The sequence below is a fragment of the Plecotus auritus genome (genome assembly GCF_963455305.1).
Source record: "Plecotus auritus genome assembly, chromosome: 1".
In the NCBI taxonomy this organism is placed as follows: Eukaryota; Metazoa; Chordata; class Mammalia; order Chiroptera; family Vespertilionidae; genus Plecotus; species Plecotus auritus.
Genome location: NC_137770.1, coordinates 151,592,966 through 151,610,198, shown reverse-complemented (window position 1 = coordinate 151,610,198; position 17,233 = coordinate 151,592,966). Strand labels below are relative to the sequence as shown.

Genomic DNA, 17,233 nt, shown 5'->3' with positions numbered 1-17,233 from the left:
TTTCTGGATTTTCTCTCCCCTATTTTGCTCCTCTAAGAAAGGGGAGTGGAGTCATTGATTCGTCAGTGCCTAGCATGGTGCCTTAAATGTCTATCAAAAGGCACTTTTTAGGAATGAACTTTTACTGGATGACACTGTGAGAAAGGCAATGAAGCTGAAGTTTGAGCTTGGCTTTACTCACACTCATCACGTCTACAGTTTATATGGGGAAGGAAAGAGTTGAAGGAAGAAGGGATTGTCTTACCACCAAATCCTAGTTTGTTGGCAAACAAATTTCCCTGATGACAGGCCCAGGTTTGACTTCCTCACTGGAGCTTGCAATGGGCTCTCAAGCTTTCCCCCAGGGCGAGGTTACACAGACAAATACAACAAGAAATCACTAAGGCATGAAGCCCGTCCAAATCCATTACATTCTGGAAGGGATCCATGGCTCTTAAGCCTTCCCCAAGGACATCGATGTAGAAATGTTCTATTTGCCTTTCTGCTGTCTGTAAACATCTGGAGTAACTGAGAGGTGGCCAGTCCTGTCAGTGAGCTGGCCAAACTCTGTGGCCACAGTACAGAAAGCTGCCCTAGCAGAAGACTGGTCACTCTATCTCCAGAGACATGAGAAGCTAAATCCTAACAAATGTGCTGAAAGCTCCCAGCTTCCTCTCTCAGGGTGCCCCACCCAGCCATCTCCCCAGAGTTCAGTGCACCTGATAAATGCCAACTTATAAAACACCCTAAACAGTGATCATTTCTTACAGAAAGAAAATAGGGGGTCTAAGACAGTTGTTTGCTAAACTGAGAATAAAACTGAAGTCTTCTTATTTTTAATATTAACCAGATTTTATCCCAAACATCTGGGTAGTTATTAGTGCTGCCAGCAAAAATGTGGTCTCTCGGTGTCTGTGATAGAGGGGGGTTGATGCTGCATCTTTTCGACTGCCTGCACTGCTCATAAAACACGCAGAGTTCCAATGATCTATTGCAGATAACACTAAGATGTCTATCAATACATCAAATAGGAATTTATCACAAATAAGAGCAACAACAAATTTCACTGAGACATCATAAAGTGAAGAAATGAAAAAGTTAAATTTGATAGGAGGATTGCAAAATCCACAATGTGTTTGTTTTCCTACAAAGGACAAGGAAATGCTGTTTCAGAAGATTCCCTTCAGATCCAATGAGATTTCATAATTGGCAGGAGGACCTGGGGCACGAGTAATACAACCAGTGTGGAAGAACACTCCCTGAAACAAGTGTTTTTGGATGTGCACACCGGAACTGAAACAATAAATAGAGCATGCGACCCTGAAAGTTATACCAGTGTAACATGAAGGACTAACCTGAAACTCAGAAACGGTAATATTATGCTAGTGTCACACTAACGCTTCCATGTTTTCTGAGTGTATCATGAGAGTAAAGTTCTCCAGGGAGAGGTATTTCATAAGTTAAAAAAGAGTATTACAGCTCCTCGCTATCCACAGCTCCAAAACTGCAAAGCGCTAAGAAACAAACGTTTCCAACTGCTTGGTGGCAACCTAACCTTTCCCACTGGATGACCCTGGACCTTCCTCTCTCCCACGTGGTGGCACATCTGTGCTGGTGCAGGAGCAGTAACAGGGGCAGCAGAGGGTGCTGCCCTGCCGGGGGGCGAAGGGGGGGGAAGGCGGGCAGAGGTTAGCAATATTCTGACTGTCCTGTCTAAATCCTCCGATTTTCTGAATTCAGAAACATTGGGACCCTAGTTTCAGAGACGCACTGTGGACCTGTATTACTTATTCAATGGCATAATGGATGTAGAAAACGCTGAGACAGATTCATAAGGTTAATAAAAACAAACAGATTTTTTTCTTCTTCGATTTTGAAAAGCCACGAGGAAGTATTTTCTCTCCTTTCCTTTCCCTCTCTACTTCTTTTGTGAACCTAGAAAAAGTTCAGATTTTAGCAAAGAAAATGAGAACACTTGCCTCTCTGCAGAGACACATTGTCCTTCAGGTGTATAGTGAGGGCTCTCAAAGCTGGTGGCTAGGGATACTATCTGGGACGCTTCTCCTGACATTGTGTCACCATTTACAGACAAAAGGAAGCAGCTGGGGCCCTGATATTTCTCTAGCATAGGGCATTTTTCTAGACTCTGGGCATGTTTTATGGATACCTATGCCACACTAAGTTACCAATCGTAGTGGGGCAAAAATGACAAACATATTGGTGAACTATGAGCTTTTCTTTCTGATGCTAATTACTAACTTATTTAAGGAAAGATTTCCTCCTTGATCAGTAAGTTTGATTTCTTAGGGTTTTGTGAAAATTTTGTGAATTTCTAACATAGTTTTACACTTGTCAAATTCAAAACATGTTAAAAAATTTTTATAAATCTACAATTTAAGAGAATAACTTTACTCAAATAGACAAGAAGAAGCAACTGATTAATTTTCTACAACTTCACCCTTTAGATTGGGAATCTTAACTCTGAAAAACTGACATAGTATCATAGCCATCAAAATCTGATATTGATATTAAATCCTTAACAAAACTGGCAATTTATCATAATAATAAAACATCTCCTCCTTACTTTATGCCTAAAATCCCATGGTATTTGAAAAATATTATCCTGCAAAAGACCCTATCTGAATACTTTTCTATACTTGAAAAATGTGAATTACACACTTGAAAATCTCAGTAAAATAGACTTTTGTGCACAAAACAAAACTTTCTGTCACAATTTGTAACTTTTCCACTGAACATTTTGTTTCAAATGTTCACCTACTCTGTTCCTTTCAAAAGGTCTTGCTGGTTTGATAGGGTCCAGCAGCTTCTCCCCCAAAGTTGTAAAAACACAGGAAAACATCACACACCCTTTTCTTCTGTTTTTGGTAAAATAATATATGAGAATTATATAAATTTAAACTCTGCCCACAAAAATTCTTCTTTGGGCTGATACATGTGTTTCAAGCTTAATTAATTTTTTCTAGGAAGTTTACAATAGGGAAATTTGCAGGTTTGGTATTCAAGATATTATGAGGTTATGTAAGTTATATTCCAAATGTTGACTATTACAAACACAACTGAGTACTTTTTACTAATTAATGATACTAAAAGTCTCAGCACATGTATCTCTCTATGTACTTAGTGCCAGCTGTTTTCTTTCAAGAGGCTACTTTAAAAACTGTAGGAAAATATACCCCAAATCATCTAATGCCCTATACTATAGGGCCTATAGTAATGATTTAAAACCAAGCTTGCTTTGAGCTGTAATAGTAAAACCACTTATGTAAAAGTGCAAAGTAATGACACCAGTAGACCCGGACTTGTGATTTATACATGGACTGCTGCTTTAGATTAAGCGACTTTCTTTCATGCTGCGTGTTAGCTGGGCAAGAAAAGAACATTGGCATCTTTTTAAAGATAGCAATCTATACAAACGTTTATGTTACTAGTCTTTAGAAGAAAACTAGCTCTCTGTTTTTCCTGTTGCTCTTCTAAAATTCTTCCTTGAACCTTCGACTACCTCAATGACATCATCTAGTTTGATATAAAAGGCCTACAAACCTGGAATTTTCAGATACCAGTAAGCAAAGTTTCATTCACATTAATTCACAAACGCTCTTTAAAAAGGCAGAACAGATTTCAAACAAACAAAAAAAAAATCAAGAGAGTGTCTTTTGGTCACAGAAATTTCATTTAACTTTCCAGATTAATGGTCTGATGGTTTACAGAAGATAAAATATTAAAAGATCTGGTTTTGTTTTTTGGGGAGGTTATATTTGTTTGTTTGCTTGCTTATAACTGCTAAGAACATGCAGTCTGTGAAAGAGAAAAGGAATTTTTCAGCACAAATAAACACTCTATCTCCTCTTCTGAAATGGAGGTGAAAGGCAATTTCCTTTGTTAATGAAGGACTGCTATTCATTTCTATTGACTGAGTAATGCATTGCTCTATTTCTAAAAGCATTTTCTTTTTCTTTTTTTTAAGAAATAGCATTAGAAACTTGCAGGTGGACAAATCAGGGATATAGTAAGGTTTCTTACTGACCACTGATTCTGAGAAGCTGACTTGGACAAGCATTTAACTTTGTACAGATGTCATATACACTGACCCCTAAGCACTCAATCACAACTTTGCTTATTTTTCTCTGGTCACTGGGCTGACTTGGAATACAGTCTGCAGTTGCAGGCCCCTCCATTGCCTCTCGTGCACACGACAGGCCCTGCTGAAGCAATCTTCACACGGAATTGCCTTACTATCAGCCTTTTTCAGGTGCTGTTTGCTTCCAGGTCCTAATAAATCTCATGCTGGTAGAACCCCGTCTTGATGATTAGCATCAGTACATCCGGTCCTCTGTAACAAAGGTATTTCCAGATCCCAGCAGATGGCCCAGAGTAACAGAGCTGTAGTGATCTGGTTTCAATAAATCTTGTTAACAAAAAATTCTACATAACAGATGTTTTTTACTAGTCCCCGTTAATGTATGGGTGGTTTTTTATATCAAAGGCAGAGTGATTTGGGCATTTATTTGTGCTGTTCAGCATAAAGTATTTTTTAATCAATTCACCAATTTGGCAAAATGTTTAAAATAATATTTTCCCTTCTTTTTTGGTGGCACACACTTTCTGAAGGGCTGACAGAAAGTAAAGTGGGGCGATTCTCAAAGTCAGAGTATACAGATTGGCCACTAGGGTTTTCAGTTAAGGTCCCGTTAGGGATAAAAACAAAAACTTAGGTTCCTGTAACACCTCACTTAATACAGTGTAGCAATGTCTTCTATTAAATTAAATTAGAATGTAGGCATACAATTTGGATGTCCCATTCAGTTTATTAAATGAGGTGTTTCCTGCACTTACCTTTTTAAAGAGAATATTTTTCTACAATAACCCAAAGTTTAAAAATTTTTAATAAGAAATGGCAGTGCTTAGCACTCAAACTACTTCAGATTTTGTACTGAATAAAGTATGTGTAAGTCATAAAAAATGTAGTTGACTAATGTTCAGCAGTGATTATCAAATGAGAACATTTTGTTTTTAAACTGTGTTGACCCTTCTCAACCTAATATTTGCCTATAAAACTGCCATGGTTAATAGTTTTTAGGCGTCAATTGTTTTTAAACAGACATGCCAACTCTACTAATTTCCTGATGGTTGATGGACATTTACTTTTTTACTAGATATACACCAGGAAATGAAATACAATGACTACATGCTATGCTAAGGAAAATAATACAAGAGAGAAAATATTGTTTTTAGATAAGACTATTTCCTAAACTTTTAATGATATCCTATAAATTTGCCCACCATGTGTTAGAATGTATAACATATATTTCTTTCTATTGTGGGCAATTCTTCTTCTCTATCTATACCTGAGTCATTTTCTTTCAGCAGTGCGGAACCCAAGAATTCATTGTGAAGTTCAGTAGGATAAAGAAGTGAGCATTTCCCTTAGCTGGACAGAAAAGGGGGTGCTATGTAAAAATGCAGCTTTGGGGTTCTGCTGAGCTCAGAGTCCAAAAGGAGAAACAGAAGAGCCTGTGGTTTCATGAGGAAGAGGAGTCCTGCTTCTGCGCTGTCCTTCTGCAGTTGTTTTCTGTGAAGGCGGCTCAGCACTTCTGACTTCTCTCTTTTGTAAAATAACCCTCTTCCTCTGCTGCTTCAAGGCAATTGGTCCCGTGATTTGTAGATTTTTAGTACTCATTCTCCACAAATGCACCTTGTATATACTCACATATACAATATATGGAAGATGTAAACAGAATAATAGCGTCCTGAGCAAAGGTAGCTTTTTAGGAAGTTATAGATCAGGACCCTCAGGCTACAAAAGAGCTACTTTGCCTTTTTGGAGCAACCATTAGTTCAAAAGGTTATTTGATCATTTGGGCTCTAGAATATCTTAGAATTATGCCTTGAACCATCCTATATAATAAAAGCCTAATATGCTAAGTGTCCAGTCGTCCAGTCAACCAATCAAAGTGTAATATGCTAATGATATGCTAAGGACACTCAACTGCTTGCTATGACATGCACTGACCACCAGGGGGCAGACAGTCAGCCAGTAAGTTAGCTTGCTGCTGAGGTCCAGCCAATCGGGACTGAACAAGACGGGCCGGACATGCCTTGAGCACTCCCACATTCCCTCCTGGCTGGCCACCTCCTGCATCCCTCCCCAGCCCCGATCATGCACCAGTGGGGTCCCTCAGCCTGCCTTGCACCCTCTCGCAATCCGGGACCCCTCCAGGGATGTCAGAGAGCCAGTTTCGGCTTGATCTGCAGGCCAGGCCGAGGGACCCCATTGGTGCATGAATTCATGCACCAGGCCTCTAGTATATTATAAAAAAGCCCTATCCAGTGCTCTGTGTGTTCTACGCTGACATCTCATTTTACTAATGTTGTTCAGGAAAACATAATATATTTATAGGGTATATATACAAGTCAAAGACATTCAGTTAAACACCACTCAGGCTGTATAGTCCTGTATGAATTATTAATACAGCAAAAATTAAAACTAAATTAAGAGATCATGATATCTAAAACACCTAATGTGCAGCCACCAAACCCAATGTGGTCACCTTCAATGTTCCAGGGAGTTTTCTGGATGTGGACAGGAAGAGGCACCAACAAGGAATTGAGAAGGACTTCTCTTATCCCCATACTCCAGGCCCCTCGAGCCTACTCACTGTGGGCCTGCCACACAGTGGGTGTCTGTGAGGAGGCAGCCCCACACAACAGATCGCCTCCACCTCGGGAGGGGGTAGGCACTTGTGTGGGAGGGAAACCGACCTCTGGATGAGGTGCCTGACCTTTCCCTCCCCTGACAGCTACTTCTCTCCAGGGACAGCTGCTGATCCAAACAAACTGTGAGGCCAAAACAGATCCTCTGTTTCTCTGAAGCCCACAAGCTGGCATTCCACAGGCTCATTAGGGGGCCATGAACTACTGCCAGGCCAGGCCTGCACTTCCTCCTCCTGGTGGCCCCTGTGGTCCACGTTCCCATGCTCTGCGGGGCCAGATAATGCTGCCCCCAGTTCACATTCCATCCTGCCAGGGTGCTCTCAACAATAAATAATATTTACAGCAGCGGTTAGAGCTGGTGAACGAAAAGGGGGAGCGGGAGACCTCAACGGTAAGTAGAGCAGACAATAGAAACCACTGGGTCTGAGAACTGTGAAACCATTTCTCATGGGATTCCAGAAATCTTTGTAAGGAGATAAGAACTTGCACTTATCAAAACCTTCAAACTCCAATACCAAATGAAGGGTGTAAAAGAGTAACAAAGGAAAATCACAACACAGTGTAGTTTTTGTATCCTAAAAATGTTTCATTCAACAAATTCAGTGAATGGTGACTGGCCACCTACAGTGTTCAAGGTCTGCTAATGAGGCTGTAAAAAAGCCTCAGTTAAAAAAAAAACGAAAACACAAACATGGACTACCTCTGCCTTATGGCAAGACCTTGGGGAACCTAAATAAAAGGGGCTGGGGGTCTCCTTATGCAAATATTAAAACTGAGCTGAAGGGACTGCCTTTTCGAGTCAGAGGTCAGCACACCACACCCTACTGGCCAGACCCAGTCCTCTGCTTTGTGAGCTAAGCGTGCTTATATGTTTAAATGGTTGGGGAGGGGAATCAAAAGAATAATACTTTGTAAAACATGGAAATGTATAAGAAATTAAAATTTTCAAGTCTACAAACAAAGTTTTATTGGAACATTGCTGACTGTCTTCAGCTACTTTCACACGTAGAGAGAGGGATGTTAAATAATTGCAATAGGACTGTATGGCCTGCAAACCCAAGATATTAACTGTCTAGCTCAGCGGTCGGCAAACTGCGGCTCACGAGCCACATGCGGCTCTTTGGCCCCTTGAGTGTGGCTCTTCCACAAAATACCATGGCCTGGGCTAGTCTGTTTTGAAGAAGTGGCATTAGAAGAAGTTTAAGTTTAAAAAATTTGGCTCTCAAAAGAAATTTCAATCGTTGTACCGTTGACATTTGGCTCTGTTGACTAATGAATTTGCCGACCACTGGTCTAGCCCTTTACAGAAAATGTTTGCCAGTCCTTGTTTTAGGTTATCAAATACTTTTTTTGCTTTTGCTGAGATATTTGCATGAGAACATATACCTCATGCTGTGTTGGAAAGCTTTAGAAATGCACAGGAGAGGAAAGAGAAAGCAGCTAAGACCCGAAGAACCAGTCAGCATGAACTTGACAAAGCTGGACCAGTACAGGCAGGTCACCAACTGAGGCAGTTAGTGCTGCATTTACAGATCAAATGCCCAAAGCATGAGAAAAGTCAGAATCCTATGCCTCAATGCTCTGTTCTCTTGTACATGTGGTTTGGTCTTTCTGCCTCTAGACCTTGATTCCAAAGAGTTGGCTATCCTGGACTCCCCGTGGGAGTTGGATACAATAGAAGCCCGGGAATAAGGTCTGTCTCTGAGCAGACAGTCCCATCGGTGGATGGCTACAACCACCTGCTCCGTGAAGGCTCCAGGAATGGCCCTGACAGACTGGGAGGCACTTCAGCCATGCTGGAGAGCGGGCGGTGCCTATGGAACGATGGTGGGACTGAACTGTGTGCTTCTCCAGGAGTATGAATGCAGCACGCAGGCTCCGCAGTGGGAGGCTGTCTCTGTCGTCATCTCTAATGTGACACATGAAGGAGCAAAAGTAAAAGGGGGTAGGGGGGTATTATGTTGTAACACTTTCAGGAACACAACCCCCCTGTGGGGAAGCATTTTGTCCCATGAGGGTCAGGAACTAAAACTGAGAGAGAGAAAAATAAAGATGTCAACTTCTGTATTAAGTCTGCCAGGGTTATCTGCGGCCTTATTCACACCACAGTGGTGGTTTGGGGCTTCACAGAGACACTCAGGCAACTGGCAAACCTCCATTCCATGGCCATGTGTGACACAGGGTTCTCATCTCAGCCTTTTAGCAGCCTCTCGGCTTTTTATTTAGTACAGAATATCCTCGCTATCATCGTATTTTGTATGCCTGACATATGCGTTTTAATAGACAAGTTGAGAGCTGGATCTCATCATAAATTTTATTATTATAAAGTGTCCTCCTACAAAAGGCAGAATACTTTCTTTCTTTTTAAAAATTTTTTTTTAATCTTCACCCGAGTATATTTTTCCATTGATTTTTAGAGAAAGGGAAAGACAGAGAGAAATATCGATGTGAGAGAAACACATTGATTGGTTGCCTCCTGCACGAGCCCTGACCAGGGCCTGGGCCGGGGAGGAGCCTGCAACTGAAGTACGTACCCTGGACCAGAATCGAACCCAGGACCCTTCAGTCCATAGGCCGACCCTCTATCTACGGAGCCAAACCGGCTAGGGCAGAATACGTTCTTTTAATAGACATGCAACGGAATGCATTTTTAAGCAAAAAAACTTTTGTAAACTTACCTAGAAAAATCTCCCTTCGCCTCCTGTGGAAGGAAAAAAATTCAACATCTGTGAAACATTCTGATTCCGTGTTAAATACTTTAAAATGAATTCTATGGTCATGACAACCCCTCTGCTGGATAAGTGCAGCTTATGCTGCCGTGGTCCCATCCGCTACATAAACATAATTAAGAAGGGGCGCGTGCATTTGCCACTGAAATATAAGGACCTAAACTAAACTTGAGAAAGTTATATACAAAGATGGTGATTAATAATGACAAACTGCAAGTTCCCACCTCTGGGCCCTGCTCTTACGTTTTCTACTTTAAAGACTTTCAGTCAGTGGGTGTCTGGGCAGCACGGTCTGCGTCTCGGTGCTACTGGTGGTTCTACCTTGGAGAGTGGCTATGTTCTGAATGCACTAAAGATGTGGAGGCGGGGAGGGACTGTGGGACCTTTATGAACCTAGAATGCCTTGAACAAAGTACTTGTTCAATAAATCTTTGTTGAAGGGATAAGCTGATGACATAATTCCTATTCATCCTGCAGTGTTGCTAATATCACCAATGTTGCTCATATTTGGTGTATCTCTTTTTCACATAAAGGAAAGGTCTTGTCCTTGTCTTTCTAGAGAGCTTGCGAAGTGATTGCCCTGGCAATTAATTCTTGCTGTTTACTTGGCTTTCTCCAGAGTCGGGGAGAAGGCCAAGCTGAAGAAAATGGGGACACAGAATGATCTGCTTCCCCCAGGCTCAGGTTACACACGTGATATTCCTTTGTACAGATGCTGTCTTAACATTCTGAAATACCAGAGCTCTTATTTACTGCCTTCATGTAGTGTCCCTAGTAATCTTTTCCCGCTGTGGCTAAGCTACTGGAGGCCCCGAGCTGTGGAATGGCAGCTGGCTGTGCACTAAGTCTTACGCCTCTTCTTCTGGGTGTGGTCAGGCGGGGAGGGCTACCTACCTGTAAAATGTAGGAGGCTAATTCAAACACCACCTCGCTGTCCACATCAATCAGCTCCTGCAAAGAAATAAGCGACAAGGAAGGTGTATTACTCAGACAGCAACTTCTCCCTAAAGAAGTTGCCATCTCCCTAAAAGGAGCTTTTCCCGAGGGGCTCCCCAGAATCTCAAACACGCATGAGCATCTCTGGGTCCCAAGGCAACGCCTCTGAATTACTTGGCCCCAAGAGCTCCCGACATCCTTTGTACGGCTCTTGGCCAGAATGGACCCAGTGGTGCTGGGCCTGCACAGTCGTCTCTAAGGCGCCATCTTTAAATCTTCAGGAGAAATTAAGGAATGGGTCAGTCCCCAGCTTGTTACAAATCTGTTCATCTGATTTGTCAATGGAGTAAGGTTGCTTGATAATGAACTGCGTTTTCTTCATAAACTCTACTTCAGAACCAGCAGTAAGACTTTATTGAAGGAAACTTTATAATGGGATTGTGACTCTTTAAATTAAAATAAAAATTAAGAATCCAGTTCCTCGGTCACCACACTTATCTCCTGCACTGAGGAATGCGAGGCAGCTGTGGGCTGCCACTGCAGCCTGTACTATGGGTCAGCTCTTTCCGGAGTTCCAGTGTAAAAATGCTCTGGCCTACTCTTCCTTCCCCCAAATTTTTAATCATGATCCATGGACATGGTCTTAAAAGGACATAAAACTTTTGAAAAAAATAATATATATATTTTTTCTTCTATTTAATATATATTTTTCAATATGTATATAGTTCATATCTCCTTTCTAAACAGCTTTACCGAGGTATAATTGATAAACACAACAAGCTGCGCATGTTGAATATCTATAACTAGGTGAGTTTTGACAAATGCATACACCTGTCAAAGTAATAAGCATATCTATCACCTCCAAAATGTTCCTTGAGTCCCTTTGGGTGTGTGTGGGTGTTTTTTGTTTGTTTTTGTGTGTGTGTAGTATAAACACCTAACATGACACCTACCTTCTTAACAAATTAAAGCTCACAACTCTGTATTGTTATATATAGGGTGTCCCCCCCCCCCAAATGTATACACACACTTAGAATAATTATAAAGGCAGTGTTTATTAAAATACATTTTATTTTCAAAATTGAGCTATGAGCTGTTAAAGTGTATATACATTTTGGGGGGACACCCTGTAGTACAGATCTTAAAGATGAAGGGAAACCTGGAGTCCATCGGCATGGAAGAATAATAGGAAAAGTAACTGACGTGATGCTTCTGTTGTCAAATTACTGTTACCTTTCTAACATCTCTAGATCCTGCAGTGACTGGAGCACAGAAAGTTAAGAGTGAGGACAGACTTAGACACAGCTAGCCCAGCCCCTGCTTACGCTGAGAACAGAAGTCCAAAACTGTAAGGGACTTGCCCAAAGTCAGGAGGCCTTAGTGGCAGTGACGGGGCTGGAGACAACCCAAAACTTCCTGTCCAGTGTGTGAACTTCCTGAGGGTGTGCATCCCCCAAACCAATTAGGACACTGTCTTAGCCAACATATTTTCAGAACCACATCTATCATTAGTGGTAGCTAAAACAAGAGTTACTTTTCATTTGAATTACAAACTAAACTCTGATTCATGGAGGTTTCTAATTATTTTGTGTGTGTGGTCCAGAATGGGCCCCTGTGCAAAACAATGCACTAAAGCAAACCTGTATCTTTTGCGGGAAGGATATGGTTCCGCCTCTTTCAGGCTTAGGAATCTCAAAGATGAATAGTAATGTTTGCTACTGAACTGCCTTAGAAGTGTGGGCTAAGGGAACTAACAAGACTAGATGGAAGAAAGGGGACAATAATTCTATGCCCGTAGTCGGCTGAAGGAGCTTTAAGGCTGCTGTCACTGACACAGACTGTCAGTGCTGAGATGTGGAGGAATGCCTGGAATCAAATTTCTGGGATTACCAGGTGCCATGAGAATGTAAATCACTTAACAGCGTACAAATGATTTAACAGAAACACTGTTCCAGGGTCTCCACAGTGGACGATTTCTAGTCTATGTTCATTTCCATTCCTACCAACCAGCTTTCCAAAGTCACTCACGTGTACCTGTTAGTGTATTGTGATGTGTACTTTTCTGTCAAACATTTACACCTACACTGCAGCCAGGGGCCAATGGTGGGCTAATATTTAACACCCAAGGTGAGGCTTAACTAACGTGTAACTCAAAACCAAGAACACAGCTTTAAATTCATTATTTGACTCATTTGCTAAATGAGAATGCCCCACTGTGGGGAGAAGCAGGGTGGGGAAGACAGAGGTCTTTTTTATTTGATTTGGTTTTACACAGTCTATTGTGCAGTTCCCAGAGAGACTGCTGGACACTAATCTGTTGGTGAACATTAACTGTAATGTACTATTATTCAGAGTACATTACAGTTAATGTTTCAGTATACTGAAAATGCACAATTAAATGTCTGACCTGATTTACCCAAGTTCTTTCTCATCATATTTGTCCTCAGGGTAAGTGGGAACTAGTAAATCTAAGTGGGTGAGTTTTCACCTTCTCTGACCTTAAACCATCTTCCAATGAAGATAGGAAACACAGCGAGTATCAAAAAGTGGCCAGATAGAGGAAAAGGATTAGCAAAGGGAGTGGCCCAGACATCCCACACATTTGCAAAATCTGATGGAAAAGAGAGCTGCATTATGACTTATCATTTCTACTTATCATTTCTACTTAATTTTGATTGCTTTCAAGAATCAGCTAGTTTACGCTCAGAGAAGTCAGGATAGAGATCTACATGGTGTGTGTGTAAGAATTGGTCTGGGAACGGTGGGAAGACATGTTCCTAATTGTGAAGAAAACACTTCACTATCTTGCAGTCTCTAATATCCACTGTAATAAAATGTTTTCCCCTTTTACACCCGGGCCTGCCACTTGATTTTATCTTTAAAATTCCACTGTGATGGCACAGAGCTCTAGACCAAGCATGTCAAACTCACACATAAATAAACCAGGCATGCGGCACGCTGACTGCGAGTTTGACATGTTTGCTCTAGACTTTCTGCCCACATCACACATTTCCCATTGGACTTCAAAACCTGAAAGCTGACTTCCCTGTGGAGAAGAGTGGATAAAAGTTTCCAGGGATCCTCCTCTTAGATACTATATAACATTGAAGAGACGACTCCACCTTCTTCTCATCTGACTTCTCTGGCAACCAGAGGTGGCTTCTTCCATGTGTTTCTGCTCAAGCAGAGAAAATAAACTGAATGGGACCAGAAAGAGTGTGTGCAAAACCCCCATACTTTCCTGGATGCTGGGTTTTTCCTTGACTGGGAACAAAATGAGAAAGAAGGAGGGGGACCAGGAGAAGACCCTTCAGGGAAGATCTATGGGCATTTCTCACCTGCACCACCCAGGCCCCCAATGCTCTCAGAACCGCCTGAGGATGGGTGTCAGCAGGGCTTGCTGAGCTGTAATCTTGCCTGGGAATCTATGGTGTTCTGGTGGCCATGTGATATTTAATCCTGGGCCTTACTGGTAAGAGGAGTAGTGTGGGTAGAAGGGAATGTGATGTCTGGTAGTTATTGAGGCCATTTGGTGTGCATTTGGGGGTGTCTGTTTCACGTACTACTGAATAATGTGTGCTGCTTTCTTTAATCTTTTGAAAGATGGCAGGGAAAGTCAAAGTGTGACTATCTGCAGGTGTGTGCATGTGTTCAGAGCAGGCTGGGGATGGCTTCCCTTCCTCCCAGTCAGCATGGCTTTATCCCAGGTGATTAGGCAGTTGGAAGGAAGAGGCCTGAGGTCATTTGTCAGCAGCATAATGCCTAACAATTCTCAGAAAGATTTCCACCTTGGGGTCTCCAAGTGTTCCAAACAAATAGCCCCATGAGAACCCTAAGTGGCAGGTGTTATGGACTGTCTCCAAAAGTCCTGAGAGCTGGAGGATATCTTCATGCTCCCCTGGCACCAAGGAATGTAGTGATGGTCTTTCCACTCAACAAAGAATCTTAATGAGAAGCATCCCTCCATCATCAGGAATGACAGAAATTTCAACTTTCACGTGAGATTAATGAGATAATTATAACAAAATATGACTGATGACTACAAGGTAGGTCGAGAAGCTTCCAATGAGGACGACCTTTGCAAAGGCCATTCAGAATGACTTACAGGGCTGGCCCAATAGTTTTCTGAATGAATCCTACCAACTGTGACCACCTTTCTTGTCACCCATAAAACATCTAAAGAGTGTCGTTTCTTTCCGTCCTCCTTAAGATAATTTCTATGCTCACTTGAACATTCCAGGTTCTAGTTCTAACCCCCAAACAGATGTGGGACAGTGAATAAATCAATGATCTTGAATTTCACCTTCTTCCTCAGTCGAACGGGAATAACAATTTCTTTTCCAATTATTTTACTGAGTTTGATGAGACATAAACGTAGATGTGAGTTGGAAACTCTAAGACCCACTACAAATATCATGTCTGTATTATTTATTTTCATTCACTGGTGTTTATAGATCATCTGAACTCCACAGTTTTGCCTCTGCTCTCCAGCACTTTTGGTGTACATAGAAATCTTCAGTGAGCTATGTATTTTTTAAAGATGTGGGCAGCATTGTGTGTGTGTGTATCATCCAAGTGGGTTCTGATGCCCACACTTTGCCTCCTTGTGGCTGTATAACTGCCCCGCCTTCTTGCACAACTCATAATGACTACAAGAACTCGCCCCTGGGCAAACAGGAGCTGTGGTGCATGATAAGACTGATGTGATCTTGCACAATTCCTCTTTCTAGCCCTTTGCCAGTTTTTCAGTCATGTCACTTCATGTTTGTCTAATGATCCACTGGGGTACATGCCATTCATGCTGGGCCCCCAATCTCATTTTGTGGCTCAAGGATGGCTCCTGCTGTCCACTGCACACAGACCATCTCATGACCCTGAGGAATCTTTTAGAGGTCATGAGCAGCCAAAATAATGAGTCCACATGAGTTTGTTTCTAGAGTTGAAAATGAAGGGCCTTCTCTTCCTCTCACTGTGATATGAGCACACACTACTCCTGCAATAATCATACTAAGAGATAAGGATTAGGATACTATAAGTCTGAGACTAATCTTTATGTTGGTTCCTTTGTCCTGTGGGACTTGATTCTGGGCTGTGTTCCTCCCATCTTCAGAGGAGATGATATCATCTGTTCATTAGCAAAGCCCTTTGAAGATCTTAGATAAAGACCACTTATTTCAATCTTGTCAAGAGTGATGGTATTTAGACTAAGTGGCAAGCATTGCCCAAGGCTGAATATTTAAGCTCCAGTAATATGTGAAGGTCCCAGACCAATGTGAAAATCTTGAAAAAGAAGGTTGGACAAGACCCCCCTACCACACCTAACACAGGAATTTTCTTTTCTGACATGATCTGCTTGCTCTCAGTGAGCACAGGTAGGCACCAAACTTGATAATTTCCCAGGAAATGTGTGAATCCTTGCTCCCTGGGGTTGGAAAGTAACCAATCAAAAACAATTTACTGAGCTTTGACTATGTGACTAGTTCAGTGACCAGTCATGGAAGGTGATCATAAAAATTCAGAAAAATGCTCCTGACAACTTTTCCTCCAACCCAAAGAGGCACATTTCCATTCTCTTCAGATGGTGACCATGGGTCCTGTTTCCTCGGCGATCATTGTTGGATAAGGGTTGAGGTAAAGCATAATTTAAATTTGACAAATACAGTTATAGAGTGAACAGCTGATCCCTGGAAGTCTGGACCGGGTCATACAGCATGAACATGAAATTCATAATTACACAGTTAATTATTTGACTAGTCCCTCACGTCACCTGACTGAAATCACATAAGTATCAAATTACTCTTACGAGGAATTGAATGGAGATAGAAGATCTTTCAGTGTGGGAGCCAATTTTCTTGCCTCTCTGAAAAGTGTTGGGGGCTGGGTCTCAGATTTCCCTTATAACTTTAACTTCTATATTCTATGGGAATCCTTTAAAAAAATTAAACAGACACTGACATTTTATGTCCTAGCACTAATTGTTTGCAAGGCTACTGCAAATTATTATGGTGATTAACTTTTGACATCAATTTCACTTTGTCAGTGCAGAACTCAAAGCAGGCAGCATTTGATCCTGCAGCCTGAAGGTGGGGACAGAGCTGAGATGAGAATCTATGTCCACCCAACCATGCCTGTGTAGTGTGACATGTCCACTGTCTCCTTTTGACATCTAAGAGGGAGAGAACCCGATGGAAGGCTTGGCAGGAGAGCTCTGCTTTCTTGTGTCTCTTCCCAGGGAACACATAACATCCCCAGGCACAATTCCCAGAGGAGTTTGCCATGGGACCAGACAGATTTCTAAATGAATCTCCCCATCCTCTGGTCATAAATTTCCTTCCCATCACCCACATGTCACCTTAGCTGAGTTAAAACACATCAGAAGTGCTGTTGGAGCGTGTGGGCATTGGTGCCCCCATTCTGTACTCCCTCCTGCTTCACTCAGACAGACAATTACAGCCCTGCTTTCTCATTACTGGAGTCTATTTTTTTGCCACTTGAATAGGTTAGCACTGTACTTTCCTGCTCCTTTTGTAGGAAATAAGGGGGGTGGAAAGCAGGGAAAGTGAGAGAGAAACCCACTTTGGATATGGGTCTAATTCCTCCTGGTGAAGAAAGAGTGGAAGGTAGGAAGGTGGTATTGTAGTTTGGGAAAAAAGATAAAACAAAAACCTGTTTCTCACTTCTTTGCTGTTGAAGAAACCCAAGGTTTGTTCCCTGGAGATGAATAGGAAGCTGGGATGAGGTGTACTAAAAGTCAAGGATTAAAAGGGCATCTATACCCTGAATGGAGGCCATTGCCTTCACCAGGCAAGAAGGAGGGGGTAGGGGTCTCCTCTGGACTTAATGAAGAGCCACAAAGA

The 17,233-nt window shown here is 41.9% G+C and overlaps 1 protein-coding gene across 6 annotated transcripts in view; it reads right to left on the bottom strand.

The window, feature by feature from the left end:
- The window catches only part of FRMD4A (FERM domain containing 4A), a 656,887-nt gene that overhangs the window by 115,387 nt on the left and 524,267 nt on the right, over nt 1-17,233 (bottom strand). For all 6 annotated transcript variants that reach the window (XM_080647786.1, XM_080647785.1, XM_080647787.1 and 3 more), the window contains 2 exons: nt 10,335-10,391; nt 9,390-9,412 (listed from right to left, as the gene is read on the bottom strand). In XM_080647786.1, coding sequence (XP_080503912.1) covers nt 9,390-9,412; nt 10,335-10,391 — 80 coding nt within the window. The remainder of the gene's footprint in view (nt 1-9,389; nt 9,413-10,334; nt 10,392-17,233) is intronic.